General features: G+C 43.8%; 1 protein-coding gene across 2 annotated transcripts in view; it reads right to left on the minus strand.

Moving 5' to 3' along the window:
- Positions 1 to 15,274, minus strand: part of Iswi (nucleosome-remodeling ATPase imitation SWI) — a 34,840-nt gene that overhangs the window by 5,902 nt on the left and 13,664 nt on the right. For both annotated transcript variants that reach the window (XM_075688512.1, XM_075688513.1), the window contains exons 7-16: positions 14,574 to 14,705; positions 13,410 to 13,725; positions 9,941 to 10,152; positions 8,131 to 8,416; positions 5,479 to 5,747; positions 4,288 to 4,398; positions 4,097 to 4,210; positions 3,605 to 3,730; positions 1,662 to 1,778; positions 985 to 1,332 (exon numbers count right to left, since the gene is read on the minus strand). In XM_075688512.1, the coding sequence (XP_075544627.1) occupies positions 985 to 1,332; positions 1,662 to 1,778; positions 3,605 to 3,730; positions 4,097 to 4,210; positions 4,288 to 4,398; positions 5,479 to 5,747; positions 8,131 to 8,416; positions 9,941 to 10,152; positions 13,410 to 13,725; positions 14,574 to 14,705 (2,031 nt within the window). The remainder of the gene's footprint in view (positions 1 to 984; positions 1,333 to 1,661; positions 1,779 to 3,604; positions 3,731 to 4,096; positions 4,211 to 4,287; positions 4,399 to 5,478; positions 5,748 to 8,130; positions 8,417 to 9,940; positions 10,153 to 13,409; positions 13,726 to 14,573; positions 14,706 to 15,274) is intronic.

The raw sequence follows: 15,274 nt of genomic DNA on the forward strand, positions 1-15,274 counted from the left end.
CTTGGCATAAAAGAAACACTTTGAGGTCTCCAGAAAGGGTACGTAACATTTGACTGATTCAATGCCTGCCTGTAAGAGCCCCCCTCCCCACTTTGTGACAACAAACTTTCCTACAATATGCTGTCACATGTACAATGTGCCGATGTATGATAAATGCCAAGGAACTTGCAATGCACGGCAATCCAATTCAAGATACACTGCAGCATGGCACAGCTGGCCTAGCATCATTGCCAACTACTCAAAGATCACGTTTGAGAATAATTGCGGATCAGTTAAGGCACTTTTACATACAGATTAAGTTACTTTTGTGTCTGCAGCATTTAGTTTGCATGAATTTTCATTCTGTAGTTACCAGTGGTAATCTTAGAAGCACTGAAAGTTTAGTTTCTCCCCCTACCAGAACACACAGAAAGGCATTTGCAAGGTGCCTGTGAGGTGAATGGTGGATGTTTGGTATGTTCACGACTATTTAAACAGGTAGGCAAAGCTACTTGCCAGCTAGGTCAAAGGTGGTGCTTTGCACTATGACCTGGCCTTCATTGTGGCTTTTCTCACTTTTTGAAATATATTTAGGCACCCCAAAGCCATAATAAAATATAATTAAAGAGCAAGAGAAAGTTATAGGAAGGAGTAAGGATATATCATGAAGTGTTCTGGGTGCCACGGGCTCTTTATCTGTAACTCCCAGATTCACTGAAATTTGGGTAGCAACTCTGCAAGGTCGTACAAGTCTGTGGCGTGTTTTTACTCCTAATTTATGATATAAGCTTTTCTTTAGCAGAAGCTGCACCACCAAGGAAAAAAAAACTGCAATGTGCTAGCATGTGGTGACGTTTACAGACATATATAACAGCACTACTAGGCAACACCTGAAAAGGAAGTGTTGCGATAGAATGCCGGTGAGCAATCATGTCTAAACGTGTGCCCGTGCTTGTTCACTTAACAACAGAAAGACGTGTCTAAGGTACAACAATGAAAACTTACAGCGGCTGTTCGGGACTTGATAAACCAATCGAAACGGAACTGTGGTGCTTGTCGGATGGCAGCACGTAGCTCGTCATATACATTTTCACGGTCAAAGCCCAGCTTGTGCAACATGCAGACGAGAAAGCGGTCCTCCTCCTCGGTGTAGTTCTTTCCCTTGTTCGTGCCATAAGCCATACGCAGCTGATGGAAGGGTGCCCGGTACCGACTCATCTTGGCTTCCAGGGCACGCTTGATGGACGCTCGCCGCTGGATGCGTGCCTCACCCTTCTCAATTTGCCCCATCAGCCGCTCTATGTCCTGCAGCTCATGGCAGCGTTCCCAGAACACTGCCGAGTACTCCATCACCTGGAAAGTGCATGTACAATATATTCGTTCAACTTGCCTGCATGTCCAGAGTTCGTACTCCCGACTAATCACTTCTAGAAATGTCACTTTCTCTCAATGTATAACAACAGCTAGAAAACAGCACCCAGTTACATCTAAATGTCAACAACCTATTTCTAAACAGCATTATATTTTGATTGCTTCAAGTTCCTTAAAGCCACTGAAGTTGCAACCGTTAACAAAACTCAATGGCACCACATAAAAAAAAAGTTTGACAAATACGATGGCTAGGACAGCAAGGCCATTCTTTCAATTCTCAGGCTTTTGAAGAAATCAAGTCAACCACTTGCCTCCTCAGGTGTCTTTCCCTCAACATCTCTGGCAATGCTCTCAATGTCATCACGGCCGTACTTCTCATTGGCCTTGATGAACTGATTGAAGTCTCGCCGAGCCCAGTTAGTGAATCCCTACAAAGAAATGCAGAATTTTGACAATTAGGATAACTAGTTTACACAGAGCAGGGGTATCAAACACAGAGCTTATGTTAGCCATTTGGTCCTTTTATGCCACTTTCAATGTTCTCCTGATTACACAACTGCATTCCCATACCTGCCAACCTGGCGAGATAAAAAATCAGGAGACTTTTTATTCGAGCCAACGGGGGAAGGGGTGGAGGGAGGTTGCATTCACTGTTTCAACTTCCGGTGAGACCGGGGGGTTTCGTTTAAACTTTCAGGCAGTGTTTGGCGAGTCCTTTTGCAGGAATTTTGCAGTAGCATACTTTGATCACTTCAAAAATTTGTCAGAGTAGCTTTGCTCAAAACATGGTCCAGACTGACGGCCCTTCACTAGCAGCAGGTGTTGGAGGGTTGTGTTGCACAATGATGACCAGAATTCAGTCCTTGTTTTTCGGGCCGCGCTAAAAATCCTCTCACACTCTGCCTTGCTATGCGGTATCACGAGTAAATCGAACATCACCTTAGCAACTCGGTGAAACATGTTTTCCATCAGTGTATTTTTCATTTTTCCAACCATAGACCACTGCATGCCCCACCTTTCTTAATTCAGAATGTTCTCTTGAAGACTGTACACCTGTAGTGGGGCAAACTCACCTTCGAGAGTATCTAAAGTGCCTTCAGCAGATTCATTGGAATCTCGGGGCAGCAGCTGAGGGAAACTGAATAAAGAAACGAGGACTCGAGAGCGATGCCTGCGAAATAAATTTCAGGTTGGCCACTTCTGCATTCTTCAGAGTTGCATCCACATCCATAATGCTTCGCCTAGTTGCATTTCGGAAACATTTTCCGTAGAAGAGGCCCAACGTGGTCGCTGACACTAAGGGGTAGGCTGTGTTCGACGAGAAATCCCGTAAACAGGCACTCTACACGCAAGATGCTGTCGTCACAGTTGTTCCAGAGAAAGTTCTCTATGTTGTCTTGCTGCTCATTGGTGTGAACATAGCTTTGATGCTTCGCCGTGAACATCTGCAGTTTCAAGTCGTTTTTGCCACCGTGAGACACGCTGACGTCGCATACACACATTGCACAAAATTAAAAATGTTCTCCTTTTCTTGAAGTCAAAAAGCACAGAAATTCAGAAGTATAAGATCGCAAGAACTTCTGCAAATACCGTTTCTTGGGCTTTGATAGCGTCATGGCATCAAGCACACGAGAATTGTAACTTTACACGGTGCACCGCACACACACGGCCTAGCGAACACTAGCGAACACACAAGCAGCAGCAACAAGATGCATCAAGGAGGAAGGCATGCATGAAATGCAAGAGCTACATTGGCTCTTGCTTTGGTTGGCTTACTAGGCACCGTAGTCGGCTGCTTAGTCGATGATACCGATAGGGCTAGTAGAGTGTACTAGTGCTAGTGCGGCCGTTGATGTTGACGATTACGATGTGGCTGTGGATTCCACGGTGCCGGTTTCGCAAAAACCATTATTGCGCAAACAGAGACCACTTTTCAGGAGATATAAGACAGTGATCGTACAATCGGAAAGTTCGGTAAAAAATTCAGGAGTCTCCCGGGCGAATCGGGAGGGTTGGCAGGTATGCATTCCCCTAGGTCAGCCATAAGATGTCAAACTCACAGTAGGCACACCAGTGCAGGGCTTTCGTATGTTTTCATATGTGTTTCGTATGTGTACGCCTGGCATGTGTTACAGACCCCCGACACATTTAGGGCCCCTGATCTCTGAGTTAGAAGACAGGTAGTGATATAAAATACAGACGCAGGCTCTATTTTGTAATGTGAAACAAAACAACTTCAGAAAGCGTAACCCACCTCAGTAAGGAGCTTCTCCTTCTCTGCAAGCTCCTCCTCAGTCAGTGGCTCTGACTCGTCAATCTTTGCCTGTTCTTCTCGTTGAATGCGGCCCGCATCCGATCCTAGATCAGGATTTTTCGGGACCTGAATATGATAAAAGCGGCTTCAAATGCAACGAAAGCCACCTCAATTGCTGCACAATGGTATTTCAGATCATCATGGATTTACTAAAGGAAGATTTCAAGTGTTATATAGAAAAAGACATGCAGTTGTAATTCAGTTCTCACCCCTGTTGAAAAAGATGCAAATAGTACTGAACACCTTCATGTGCAAAAAAAGAACTAAGACTCTGCTTGTTTCTGCAGCATGTTGGAAGTTTCATGTTGAAGAATAAACCGAAAATTATACCAAACAAAATTGTTCACTGTCTTGTTCACGTGCACAGTGGTTCCACCTAACCACAGTAGTCACTTGCACATCAGAAAACCAGATTTTTAACCAAGTTCACACCTTGTAGCCAATGGTTTTACGGTAATAGTAAATCTCCTTGTCAAGCAGCTCAAACAGCCTTGGAGGAAAGAACTGGAAATCCTGGATGTTCGGCTGCTTTGGAGGTCTGGGTGCCTGTGTGGGGAAAAATATATGCTGTCAGAAAAGAGATGACCAGCACAATGCGCAAGCATAGGGCAATGCAACGTCACCTTGGGGGCTTTTGGTTCGCTCACACGCAGGGCCTCCCTGAAGTACGCGTCGACTGCATAGTTGGCCTTACGCTCCCGTTTGGGTGGTTCGATCCAATTCAGCCCCCCGCTCTGCAAGGAGATGGTAAATAGATGCAAATATTATAACAAATAAATGCTGCAGCACACTTATTGGCACACCTCTTCCTCAGTGGTGGAACAGCCATATGACCTTTTGGCACTGATCTTGGTGCAGGCGAAACTGATGTGGCTCAACAATATAAGTGCTTCTGGTGCATTGTCAAACGTACGTCTATATACCACGTGGTCGCAGTATCTGGTGCAGTGTCAAACGTACTCCTAAATACGACATGGTCGCAGTATTAAGGGGCCCTGATAAACTTTGTTATCAAGTTGTGAAATGCATTTGAAGTTAAACTAGACTAATTCAGAAATACCTTGCAGCAAAAATTACTTCAATGCATTCTGCAGAAGCAGGGTTATTGGCAATCAAAAGTGCTCTCGCTCTTTCTTCAATGCCTGGCAATGGAAAGGCTACGGCGGAGCGGGGCGTGGCCACCATGCTCCGCCAACTGAATGTCACCGTGGTATGCAGTTCAAATGTAATTTTGGACCCTCACGTAGATGCCACTATTTCCGATTTTGGTGCCTAAGACGCACCAAATGCGGCTGTCCTCAGTGAGCTGCCCTGCACTCAGCGAGCAAGCTCGTCATAACACCCTACAACATATGCGGCATCTACGTTACGTAGCAGAGTGCAGCTACATGCAACTGTAGTGCAACTGAGTGCGCGATTGCACTCATGTGCTCCAGTCTGACCATGCTACATGGCACAGACTGGTTTTGTGTGCACCATGTACCATGTGCACCATTTGCAGCAAAGGTCTTGTGACTTCCTTCGCAGTGCAGTCACAGCACGCTCCTTCACCTGAAACACTTTTCACTACTGCAAGCACATCTTAATTATTTTTTCGCCAGTGAGCCGATCACCAGCAGATCATCTGTCCATGGTGATGTAGCCAGCGCTCTTCATCCTCGACACCTTGGCACAGAGTCAAAATGAAACTACTGTTTGCCGCAACAGCTGTGGACAGTTTTCAAGAATGACAGCACCAACTTACCCAGCTGTCCATACATGCAAACATACTTGGGCTTGGCACTCAGAGGGTCGAAAACCAAGTACCTCCTCACCTTCTGTTTCTCTCTGTAGTCCTCCCCTTCAAACTTGTAGACAGATTCCTGCGGAGTGTCAAGGGTAAAGTTGCGCAAGGAGCCCTCGCCAAGCGACTCGAGCTTGGTCTTGAGCTCTTCTGTCTTGCGCTCGCCCTTCTCCAGGATGGCGTCAATGTCCTCATCTGTGATCTCACTATCCTTGGATGCAAAGATGTGGTCTGCCCCATGTCGAATCATGCCCAGCATCTCCTCCTTGCCAATCTTGGCCTGAGCGTCCACAAGCCGGCCTGCATTTCATTTTTCTGAGTCAGCCCCACTCAGAATCATGGAATGCACTTTACAATTTACAGTAAAGATGCTATGAGGCCAGCTTCAGAAGAACAATAAAAGGAAAATTAAACTTCACCACGATAAGGTATGCTGCCAGCTAGGCAGCATGGTTAAGCGGACAAATGGTACAAGTTCCACTCCAAGAAAAGTACCAATAACAAGCCCGTCAGTTACACATACTGATAACCCCAAAGTTTAGTTTTCCCTACAGAGAAACCCCTATAGGGAAAAAAGAAGTAAAGGCAGAGTTTCCCAAGACCTACTCTGTGTGAAGGCATGCCTTGTTTACCAACATAAAATGGAACCGGCCTTGACACCAGCATGGCTGTGAAAAGATAATCTCACTTTGTCTCAGCGCTATGTCCACTGTAATGCTGTTGACTGTGCGTCACACTTTCTGCTAGACACTTTTTAACATAGGATGCCTGCATGCTATATGCGGATATGGCTGCACATACTGCAATGAGCTCTGCCCTTTGTATTCTATAGGGCTCTAACGTAGAAAGGTAGGGTGTGTCACGAATGCCTTTGTGCTTCTCTGTTCATTTTGTGCTCAACTATGCTCTGGAATGGTATTCTCAGCCAATACCTTTCAGAGATGCAATCACTTTCGTGAGATTTTGCGCAACTCAGCACCGAATGCATCAGCGTAATCAGTCGCCAGCATTCCTGGCATAGCGATAAGTTCGCTATCTGCGCACAGTGCCAGAAACGCTGTCGGCCACATACTTCAGCTACTCCAATGCAAAGTATCGCAAAAGTGGTAGCGGTACTTAAATGAACCCTCAAGAATGCTGCCCCTGTGTGCTTGATATATTTGATAAACAAAACACAAATGGCAACAATTATGTGCCACTTTCATTATGAAAACTAAAAAGAAATTCCTGCCTGTGAAGGTAAATTCCACATGTCTCTTTTTTCTACATTACATTTACATCTGCTACATTCCTTCTTTTAGAAATCTGTGGCATGTTACATTCAAGTGCATTTTTTACTTTCTTACATTAAGCCTGCAAAAACTGGGGGTGCATTAGAATCGGGTACATCAAGAATCGGGCACTACTACCCCTCTCCCATCTTGCAACAAAAGAGCATGGAGGAACCTAAAATTTTATAATTGAAGTGTAGTTTCACTTCAGAGTAAATTTAATTTTAATAAAGTAATGTGCCTCATGTAGTATGGAAGCTAGAAATGTTTAAAGAATTTTAATTTACAGATCAAATTGATCACAAATAATTGAAAAAATTTGACTTCAGACATCGAACACCAAATATTTATTTTAAAGAAAATGAAGAAACGCACAATTTCAGTGGAAGCAATAAATTTCACCAAGAAATATTTCTCCTGATTTGGTGCTAAAAATCAACACTGAATTTTAACAAAAAACTTGATGCCTCGCCTTTACGAGTGGAAGACGATAGCATAATCGAGCCTCATTTACATCGCCTTCAATTCGCTTGCCATGGTATTGTCATATAACCATGTTATTACTACGAGCGCGCACTTCGGCGCTTTATGCCGTAGCGCCGACATCATCACTCCTCCTAGCAACCTCCGCAAGCAGTCGAAGCATGCCGCTCCTGTCTCAATGTCAAGCGCACAGGCATTCCTTCCCTCATGGTGGTTGAAGTGTCCAGTGAGAAGCGAGTGGCTACTTCGCCTTTCCTTTCCTCCAAAATCAATTTTTTATACGATACAAACTCATGAGGTTGTTGAAGTACAATGACCTATTACAACTGCCATTAACTTCACATAATTACCTCATTCATAATTAGGGTATTCATAATTACTCATGTAACATCAGTACATATCTCTAACACGTATCATTGAGTTAAAAGACAACAAACCACTCACTATTTTTCTGCCGCATTTTACTTTGAGAAATTCAATTACATAGTTCACTAACGCCTATGCATCATGCGGGGGGCTTGCATTGTTCAGGATGCGCGATTTGGGATAATTTTTTCTCTAACAGACAATGCCACCAACATCGGATTTTCTGTGACATGGGGCCCTTAATGCTGCCACATTAAAAAAACATTTTTTAATCTAGTAACTAACACATGAAAAATAGAAGTGGTGGTCCAATTATTACTACCGAAACCACTGCCTCTCAGTATTGGTTCAGCGTTTCCAGTATAAATAAATTCACATTTGAAATGGCTGTGCAGTGTTCTTTTTTCCAATCAAGAAATGTGCATACCTTACATGCACCACATCCACACTGGAGAGAAAGAGAGAGAGCTAGAGTGTGCGTGCGTGTGTGTGTGTACTGTAACTGCCAACGGTGCTAACTGCTAAGTTCACTATGTGCGGCACTAGATTGAGCACAGACCCACCTTGCTGGATGACCACCGTGTCAAGTCGCAGCTTCACTTCAGCCCTCTCAACAATGCGTTCCTCAACAGTGTTCTCAGTGATCATACGGAACACGCGCACTGCTTTCGTCTGCCCAATACGATGGGCCCTGTCCATGGCTTGCAGGTCAACCTGAGGGTTCCAGTCTGAGTCGAACAGGATAACGACGTCTGCGGTTGCAAGGTTTATGCCCAAGCCACCCGCACGGGTTGAAAGCATAAACAGGAACTTGTCACTGTTGGGCTTGTTAAACTCATTGATGGACAGCTGTCAGGGAAAGAATATAATAATGAACTTGTGAAATGCTGCTGATGTCGACAGAAGAACATAAAACAGGAGTGATAAGAGCTGACAAAAAATGCAAACAGTATTCAAGAGAATAGTGTCATGTCATTACAAGTTGAGAACATACAGCAGACAAAATAAAATTAAGGCACTGAGTGGAACCGACTCCATAAAGATTTACGTGCACCTTTCTTCAACAAAGCAATGTTGTTGTGCTAACATATAGCCAGTTCAATGCTTTGCTGACACTGAATCATTACATCACCTTAAGAAAACTGCTTTTCTGAAAAGCTACTAAGCGAGCCAAACGAAGAGCTATGTATACTGTGACACAAAGCTGTCTAGATATCACTGCAGCAACAATTAAACTGCCCACAACTTTTATGATTAGCAGCGACATAATAAACACTTACACACAGCACTCAGGTGGAACGCTAACTTTTATTTGCTTGTTTCTCACAAAATTCTGCTTACTATAACAAGTAATTTTTTAACCCTTTCGCTGTCACGGACGTACCGGTACGTCTTCGCGCTTCCCCCCCACAGTGTCACTGACGTACCGGTACGTTCTCTATCGTGCGTTCAAAGTTTCGTGCCTGAGCGCAAAGCTGGCGCTCCTGGACTGGCCACGCCATCTGTTGACTCTTTCTACAAGTTCGTATTTTCGCCTCGACCTGTGTAGTACATGTATTGAAGAGTAGGGTGTGACTGCCACTCGCCCCTCTCTCTTTGCCGAGTGGCGCGGTGGCTCCGTGTTCACTGTATCACGCATTGCGCGTGTGTGGTTATGGGCTCAAGGGTTGTTCTGCCATCTCCGCTGGTTTGAAGGTTTTCATTTTTCTTCTGTTGGTGTGTCTGCTACGGCGTGTCAAGTTCAGAGGCATGCGCCGTTGCCTCTCCGAAAAGAATGACTCGATTGCTGCTTTCGCTCTCTCGCCGCACCGTCGCTTCAGACTTGCAGCAGTAAATGTAAAGCTCTTAGAACTTTGTTTTAACCTTTTTCCATCTCCCTCCGTCTTCTTGATCACGCAACGTCCCATTTCTCTCCGTTGTGCGGGCGACTGAAAGCGCATCCTCCCTGCGCGCGGTTACTTTCGGATGGCTGAGCGCGCGAACCTTCGTCTGCTCATTGGAGCAGTGGCTCAATTCCGATTCAGAATGCGAGCCGAGCTCGGATTCGGACTCGGACAGTCTCATGCGAGGAAGAGGGGAGTTCCGCATCGTCAGATTCGGATGTTGAACGGATGTTATAGTCAGGCTTATGATGATGATGTTTACTAACAACAGCTGCAGAACACTGAAATGTGCTATGAACACTGAACACTGAAATTGACTATGTTGTTTGTATACCAATCATAATCAAAAGTAAATTGCTATGTTCATTCCGTTTTATGCTCGTTCCCTGAAACCAAGCCGACACTGGGGGGGGCGTCACGGCCAGAAAGGTCCGACAGCGAAAGGATTAAGAGGCCAGATCGAATAATGTATATGAAAAGAATGTTTTACCGTGCGCTCTTCATGGGGCGTTTGGCCATCAAGACGACAGTAGTTATAGCGCCGCCAGAGGCAGTAGTCTTCCAGGATGTCAAGCATGCGTGTCATTTGAGAAAAGATCAGCACACGAGAGCCCTGGGCTTTCAGCTTAGGCAGAAGCTTATCAAGGATCACCATTTTGCCGCAGTTGTAGACTATGTGCTCATCTGTAGTGTATGGTGGTCCTAGAAAAAGCAGCAACAAAGTGGCAGTAAATCACGGTAGTTCGTATATCTGATGGGTGCACCCTCAATGATCAATCAAAGCTATTTCCTTGCTGGGCACAGTTATGCATGTGGTAAACTTGCCTTCTGACTAAATCAACAACAGTTATTTCACACATCTAGATGCAGTTGCCACAATTATTCAAAGCAAAGAGGCATCAGCAAATTTTATGATGGCAGCTCTGAATGACAACTGAGAGTGCGCACGTCAATGTGCACACGATTAAACTGGCAACCCCATGCATACAATGTTCAAGCAACGCAACAGGCACACTCTGTCGTGCGGTCGTGTTGTAGCATGAAGCAACCACATGAACGCGACATCGGAAAAAAAAGAGTAGTGACAAATTTACATTGTTGTTTGAATAAATGCTATCATGCGCTTGTAAAAAATCTGAATCATACAAGGTAAATGTTCCACTATGGTGTATTAGATCTAGCTTTAATATGCTATCAACCCCTGCAGAAATCTGTCCCATGCGACCAGCGTAAAATGTTGTGGTGCCATCTGGTGAGCCAAACTTAAAACACTTTCGGGGCACTCAGTGGCGTCTCAGGCCTAACAGCATCAAAACAAGCAACCGATCTGAATAATAACGACAAGAGAGTGCAGATACTTTTTCCTCAGCTTGAGATGAGACAAAGTGATGGCTGATTTAACTACTTATTTTTTTGCTGCCATGGCAAAGAGCAAGTTGCAAGAGCAAATTTAGATCGAAGTGGGCAGACCAGTTGATATCTTGCACAATCGCCCTGTCCCCAGCAGATATCGCCATGCTGACTTCCAGATGACAACCTATATTTTCTGGCTGGCAAAAAACTAGCGATGTAACAAGTGACAGCGACGAATCGCTCTCCGCAACGGCAACAGCTGTCGCTCGTCGTTTGTCACCATCACTTGAAAATCACATGCATGCGATTGCGCCTAAAAGCTCCAACGAAATGTTCAATTTTCTTGTTCTCCCAGAATCCCTTCGCAGAAGGCCATGCACTGCCGTTCACAATTTAGCAAATTAATTTCACTTGCAGTCTTGATACAATAGTCTTTTAAATGACCCACACACATAGTGACTGTTAATTCTTTGGGATAAAACTACAACCATTGTATGGTCTTGCTGCTTTGTTTTTACTGAGAGGCCTTAACTGAGGAAGCTACAAGAGCACTGTCTTTGTCAGTATGTATTTTTCACGTGTAGCTGTCCACTATTCAAACCAAAAAAGGCAGAGGATAGTGATGTGATCATTGGTTTATCTCCTTGTTGATGATATGTGGCTTTGTTTTGCGTAAGGGCGGCTTGGCCAAAGAGCACCAGAACAATCTAAAAGGAATTTACACATTGGTGACCACGTGATTAAGGATAGAAAACGTTTTCAAAGGTCAAAATTGCTCAACAAATAAAGCGCACAGCATAAGAAGCCATCTTAAATTATGTAAAATGTTAAAATTTTTATCGCAGTGTCTAGCACTGGTATAGTGCAGCATTTAGTTGAATAATAATCAACCTTTTCAAAAAAATTTTGACACAAATTTAGGGGTGCGATTTGCGCGAGGTAAATTTTCTGCAAAAAAAAAAAATTTTTCATGCCAAGTTTGCTGCGGGATGACAAGTGAACAAACAGGTGGCTGCCACCATAACAGTGCGTGACACCAAAACAAAAATGGCAGCCAACAAAGCAAGCCGAACATGCCGAACGCCAATTTTTTTTCTTCTTGTGAGTACACCACGTGTATTGAAACAGCTTCTTCCACATCAGTAATGAATAATATCATTAATATCAGTAAGTTTGCGGCAATAATGTAGATATGTCCACTTTGGGAGGACAGAAACATAGATGGGCATGCTCAGCTGCCAGTGACACATAAACGCATGGCGTGCATGCTGCGAAAACTGCGGCATTTGTCTTCACTACAATCCTAATACGGCACGTTTCCGCTAAGGGTGGGCGAACATCTTAGCAGTATTACAAGCGCCGGTGTATGAATAGGGTACACTTCTAATGTGTCAATGTAAATGTGGCTATTGTCATTGCCGGTCGCGATTTGTTGCATGCCCACGAGTGCCTTTTCTTTTTGTTGTTGTTGTTGACCACAACCATTCTAAAGCCAAGGCAAGTTTGATTGTAGATATTTTTCTTCTTAGAAGTCCAGAAAGTGATGAAAGGAATGAAATGGGGCATCTGCCTAAGAATCTGTCTGGTGCGTGCAGACCGCTTGGTAAGTCTTGGAAGAGTTGTTCGCGTAGCATTCAACAGATGGCAAGCACAATCATCATCAGCTAGACTTGGCACATGACATATCGCTGTGACAAGTTCAGGGTGCGATCATTACGCGGGAAAGAAAGAAAATCGAATTTTGACAACAAAATTCAGTGGTACGATCGTTACGCGAGTGCGATCCTTATGCAAGTAAATACGGTATATACAGAGCTTTGCTGAAATTGTGGCTGCACTAAGATTAAGATCAAAAGACAGGAACACTATCACAAACCTGACATTCAAAGCTTACCAGCAAGCCATACCTAACCAAACAAAGCATTGCAGCCAGTTTTTTTTTTTTTATAACTTACTAAGTGGTCTAAAATCAGACATCGTACAGAAATGCTAATATCACAATTGATTTAAAAAAGGGTTCTTTCTCAAGGAACTGCTTGAAACTGTAGGAGCGTTAAACCAACTGCATTCTGCACAGTAACCTAAAAGGGGCCCTGCAGCGGGATTTTGACTACCTGGGGTACTTTCACATCCACCTAAATCTAAGTACATGTAGCTAAACTAAGTACATTCTTACATTTCATCCCCATTGAAGCACAGCCTCTGCAGTTGGAAATTGAACACGCGGCCTTATACTCAGCATGTTGACGTCATTGCCACTGAGCCATCATGACAGGTCCTTTTTACCTTACTTGGACAGTTATGTAAAAAAGAACCTGAATGCAAGCCTTCAAGTTCCTAACCCAGCCACAGTATCATCATATGTAAATAGACATAAACAATTCCTTAATTTCACCAAGTGCTCGGTGTGACAGAAGCCTCAGTTACAGCTAATCGATGCCTGTGAACCTCAAAGCTTTCCTAGTAATTTCAATTAAACCCCTGGATATACATTCCAAGCCCTCTTCTTAAGAGGGTGATTTTATATGTACAACATGAAAAAGGCTATGAACATGTCATCATGCACGATGGTCACTTATGAAAAGATGGCACATCTAAGAACCCACCAGGCTCTGCTCCGTCGAAGAGGTACGGATGGTTGCAGCACTTGCGTAGCTGCATGAGGATGTTGAGCAGACGCATCTTGTCCACTTTTCCAGCTCCATTTACAACATCAATGTCCTTCAACAGGCACTTGGTGTACCACTCACGCTGCATCTTCGACAGGCCGACATAAATTTTCACTTCCTTCTTGGGCGGCAGCTTTTTCTCTACCTCAGACTTGAGACGACGCAGCAGGAATGGGCGCAGAACAGCATGCAGTCGCTCCACAAGGTGATTGTCACCCAGGCAATTGTTGGTGTTGAACCAAGCGTCAAAGTCCTGTGTGAAAACAGCACAGCAATGTCATGCTGCACTTTCAATACAGTGACCTCACAAATACAAAACTATGGTGTTAGGAGTTATATATATATGCTGACATAAAAATATTTTTATGCTTCATTTTAAGAAAAATCATACAATGCACAGCAGAAATTCATGAAAATATAATAGCAACAATAACAATAATAAAAAGAAGAAAAAAAAACACTTAAATTTGAAAGTGATGTTTTGACCATTGGTAAGGTTTGGTGACTTTTGGCAAGGTTTTATCATATGTAATTTAGTCATCAAAAGACATCATTATCATAACTTGACAAGATCACTGTTCTTACTCCCTAGCAGTATTTTATCCAGCTTACACTCACTCACACTTGGAAATGGTTTCTAGTCACGATGTAATTCTTGTTTCTGTTATTTGCACACAGTGATAATATGTATTTAAAATCTAAAATAAATTTGCTACACAAATGTTCAAAGAACGAAATGGCATTTGTGTATAATACTCTTTTTACCAGTACAATTCAAGTGGCAACTGAGGCAACAGTTTCATTAGAAGCCATTCTTGACACATAAGTGAGCATCATGCTACCCATTTAGCAAAATAACAAATGAAGTAATTTTCTCAACAGCAGCAATTAACTGCATATTGGCTTTACTGAAGTTTACAGTAGGCAGTCAGTAGACAAGCACGTTTATGAACAATTTGCATTAGTGCTCTTGTAACATAGAACTGTGCCAGAACTATATCTCTGCAGCAAGTTCTCAGCTATACAACTACATTGCACAGATGTCATAACGCTGCTTTAGGGTGCTAGCACATTGAGCAAGAGAAAAAATTGCTACCGTACCTCAGACGAGTTGAATACATCAGGAAGAAGAAAGTTCAGCAGGGCCCAAAGCTCGTGCAGGTTGTTTTGCAATGGGGTGCCAGTCAGCAGCAAGCGATTTGTCGTCTTGAACTCTCGCACAATCTCAGACAACTGCATAGGTAACCAAAGTACCAAAAGTAATAATGAATGGCCGTGAACCAAACAAGAAAGCGCCCTCGCCAAATATAAGAGAGAACTAAGCCAGCGTAAAGTTTACTTTATGGAATAGTCATGTGGCATGATGCAAAACAGCACCACACAGGGGGGGGGGTCCAGACTGACGAGGTCCAGACGTCCAGACTCACGAGGTGCAAAGAGCCGAGCAGACGACGCGAGCGCCGGGCCAATGGCGAACCGCGCTGGAGTCACGTGGCGGGCGCGGCCAATCGCAGACTCCGGCACGACCTTCAATCATTTGCTTCTTGTGCGCTTATTTCTGTATGGTGGAGATAGCTGAAGTGGCAAATTTGAAGACGGAGAAATGCGCTTTCCAACAAGACCAAGATGACGGCATCGGTTGCGCCATTCCGGAGATATTGCGGCTTGAAAAACGCTGTTCTTTCTTGATTTCCGCAAGATTTTTCGCCACCTTGGCTGATAAAACGAATTTTTTAGAGCACTTCTAAGTGGGTTACAGTGATGATATTTGGGTATCAGATAGAAAAAGGGTTATAGAAACT

This window comes from Dermacentor variabilis, chromosome 4, assembly GCF_050947875.1.
Source record: "Dermacentor variabilis isolate Ectoservices chromosome 4, ASM5094787v1, whole genome shotgun sequence".
In the NCBI taxonomy this organism is placed as follows: domain Eukaryota; kingdom Metazoa; phylum Arthropoda; class Arachnida; order Ixodida; family Ixodidae; genus Dermacentor; species Dermacentor variabilis.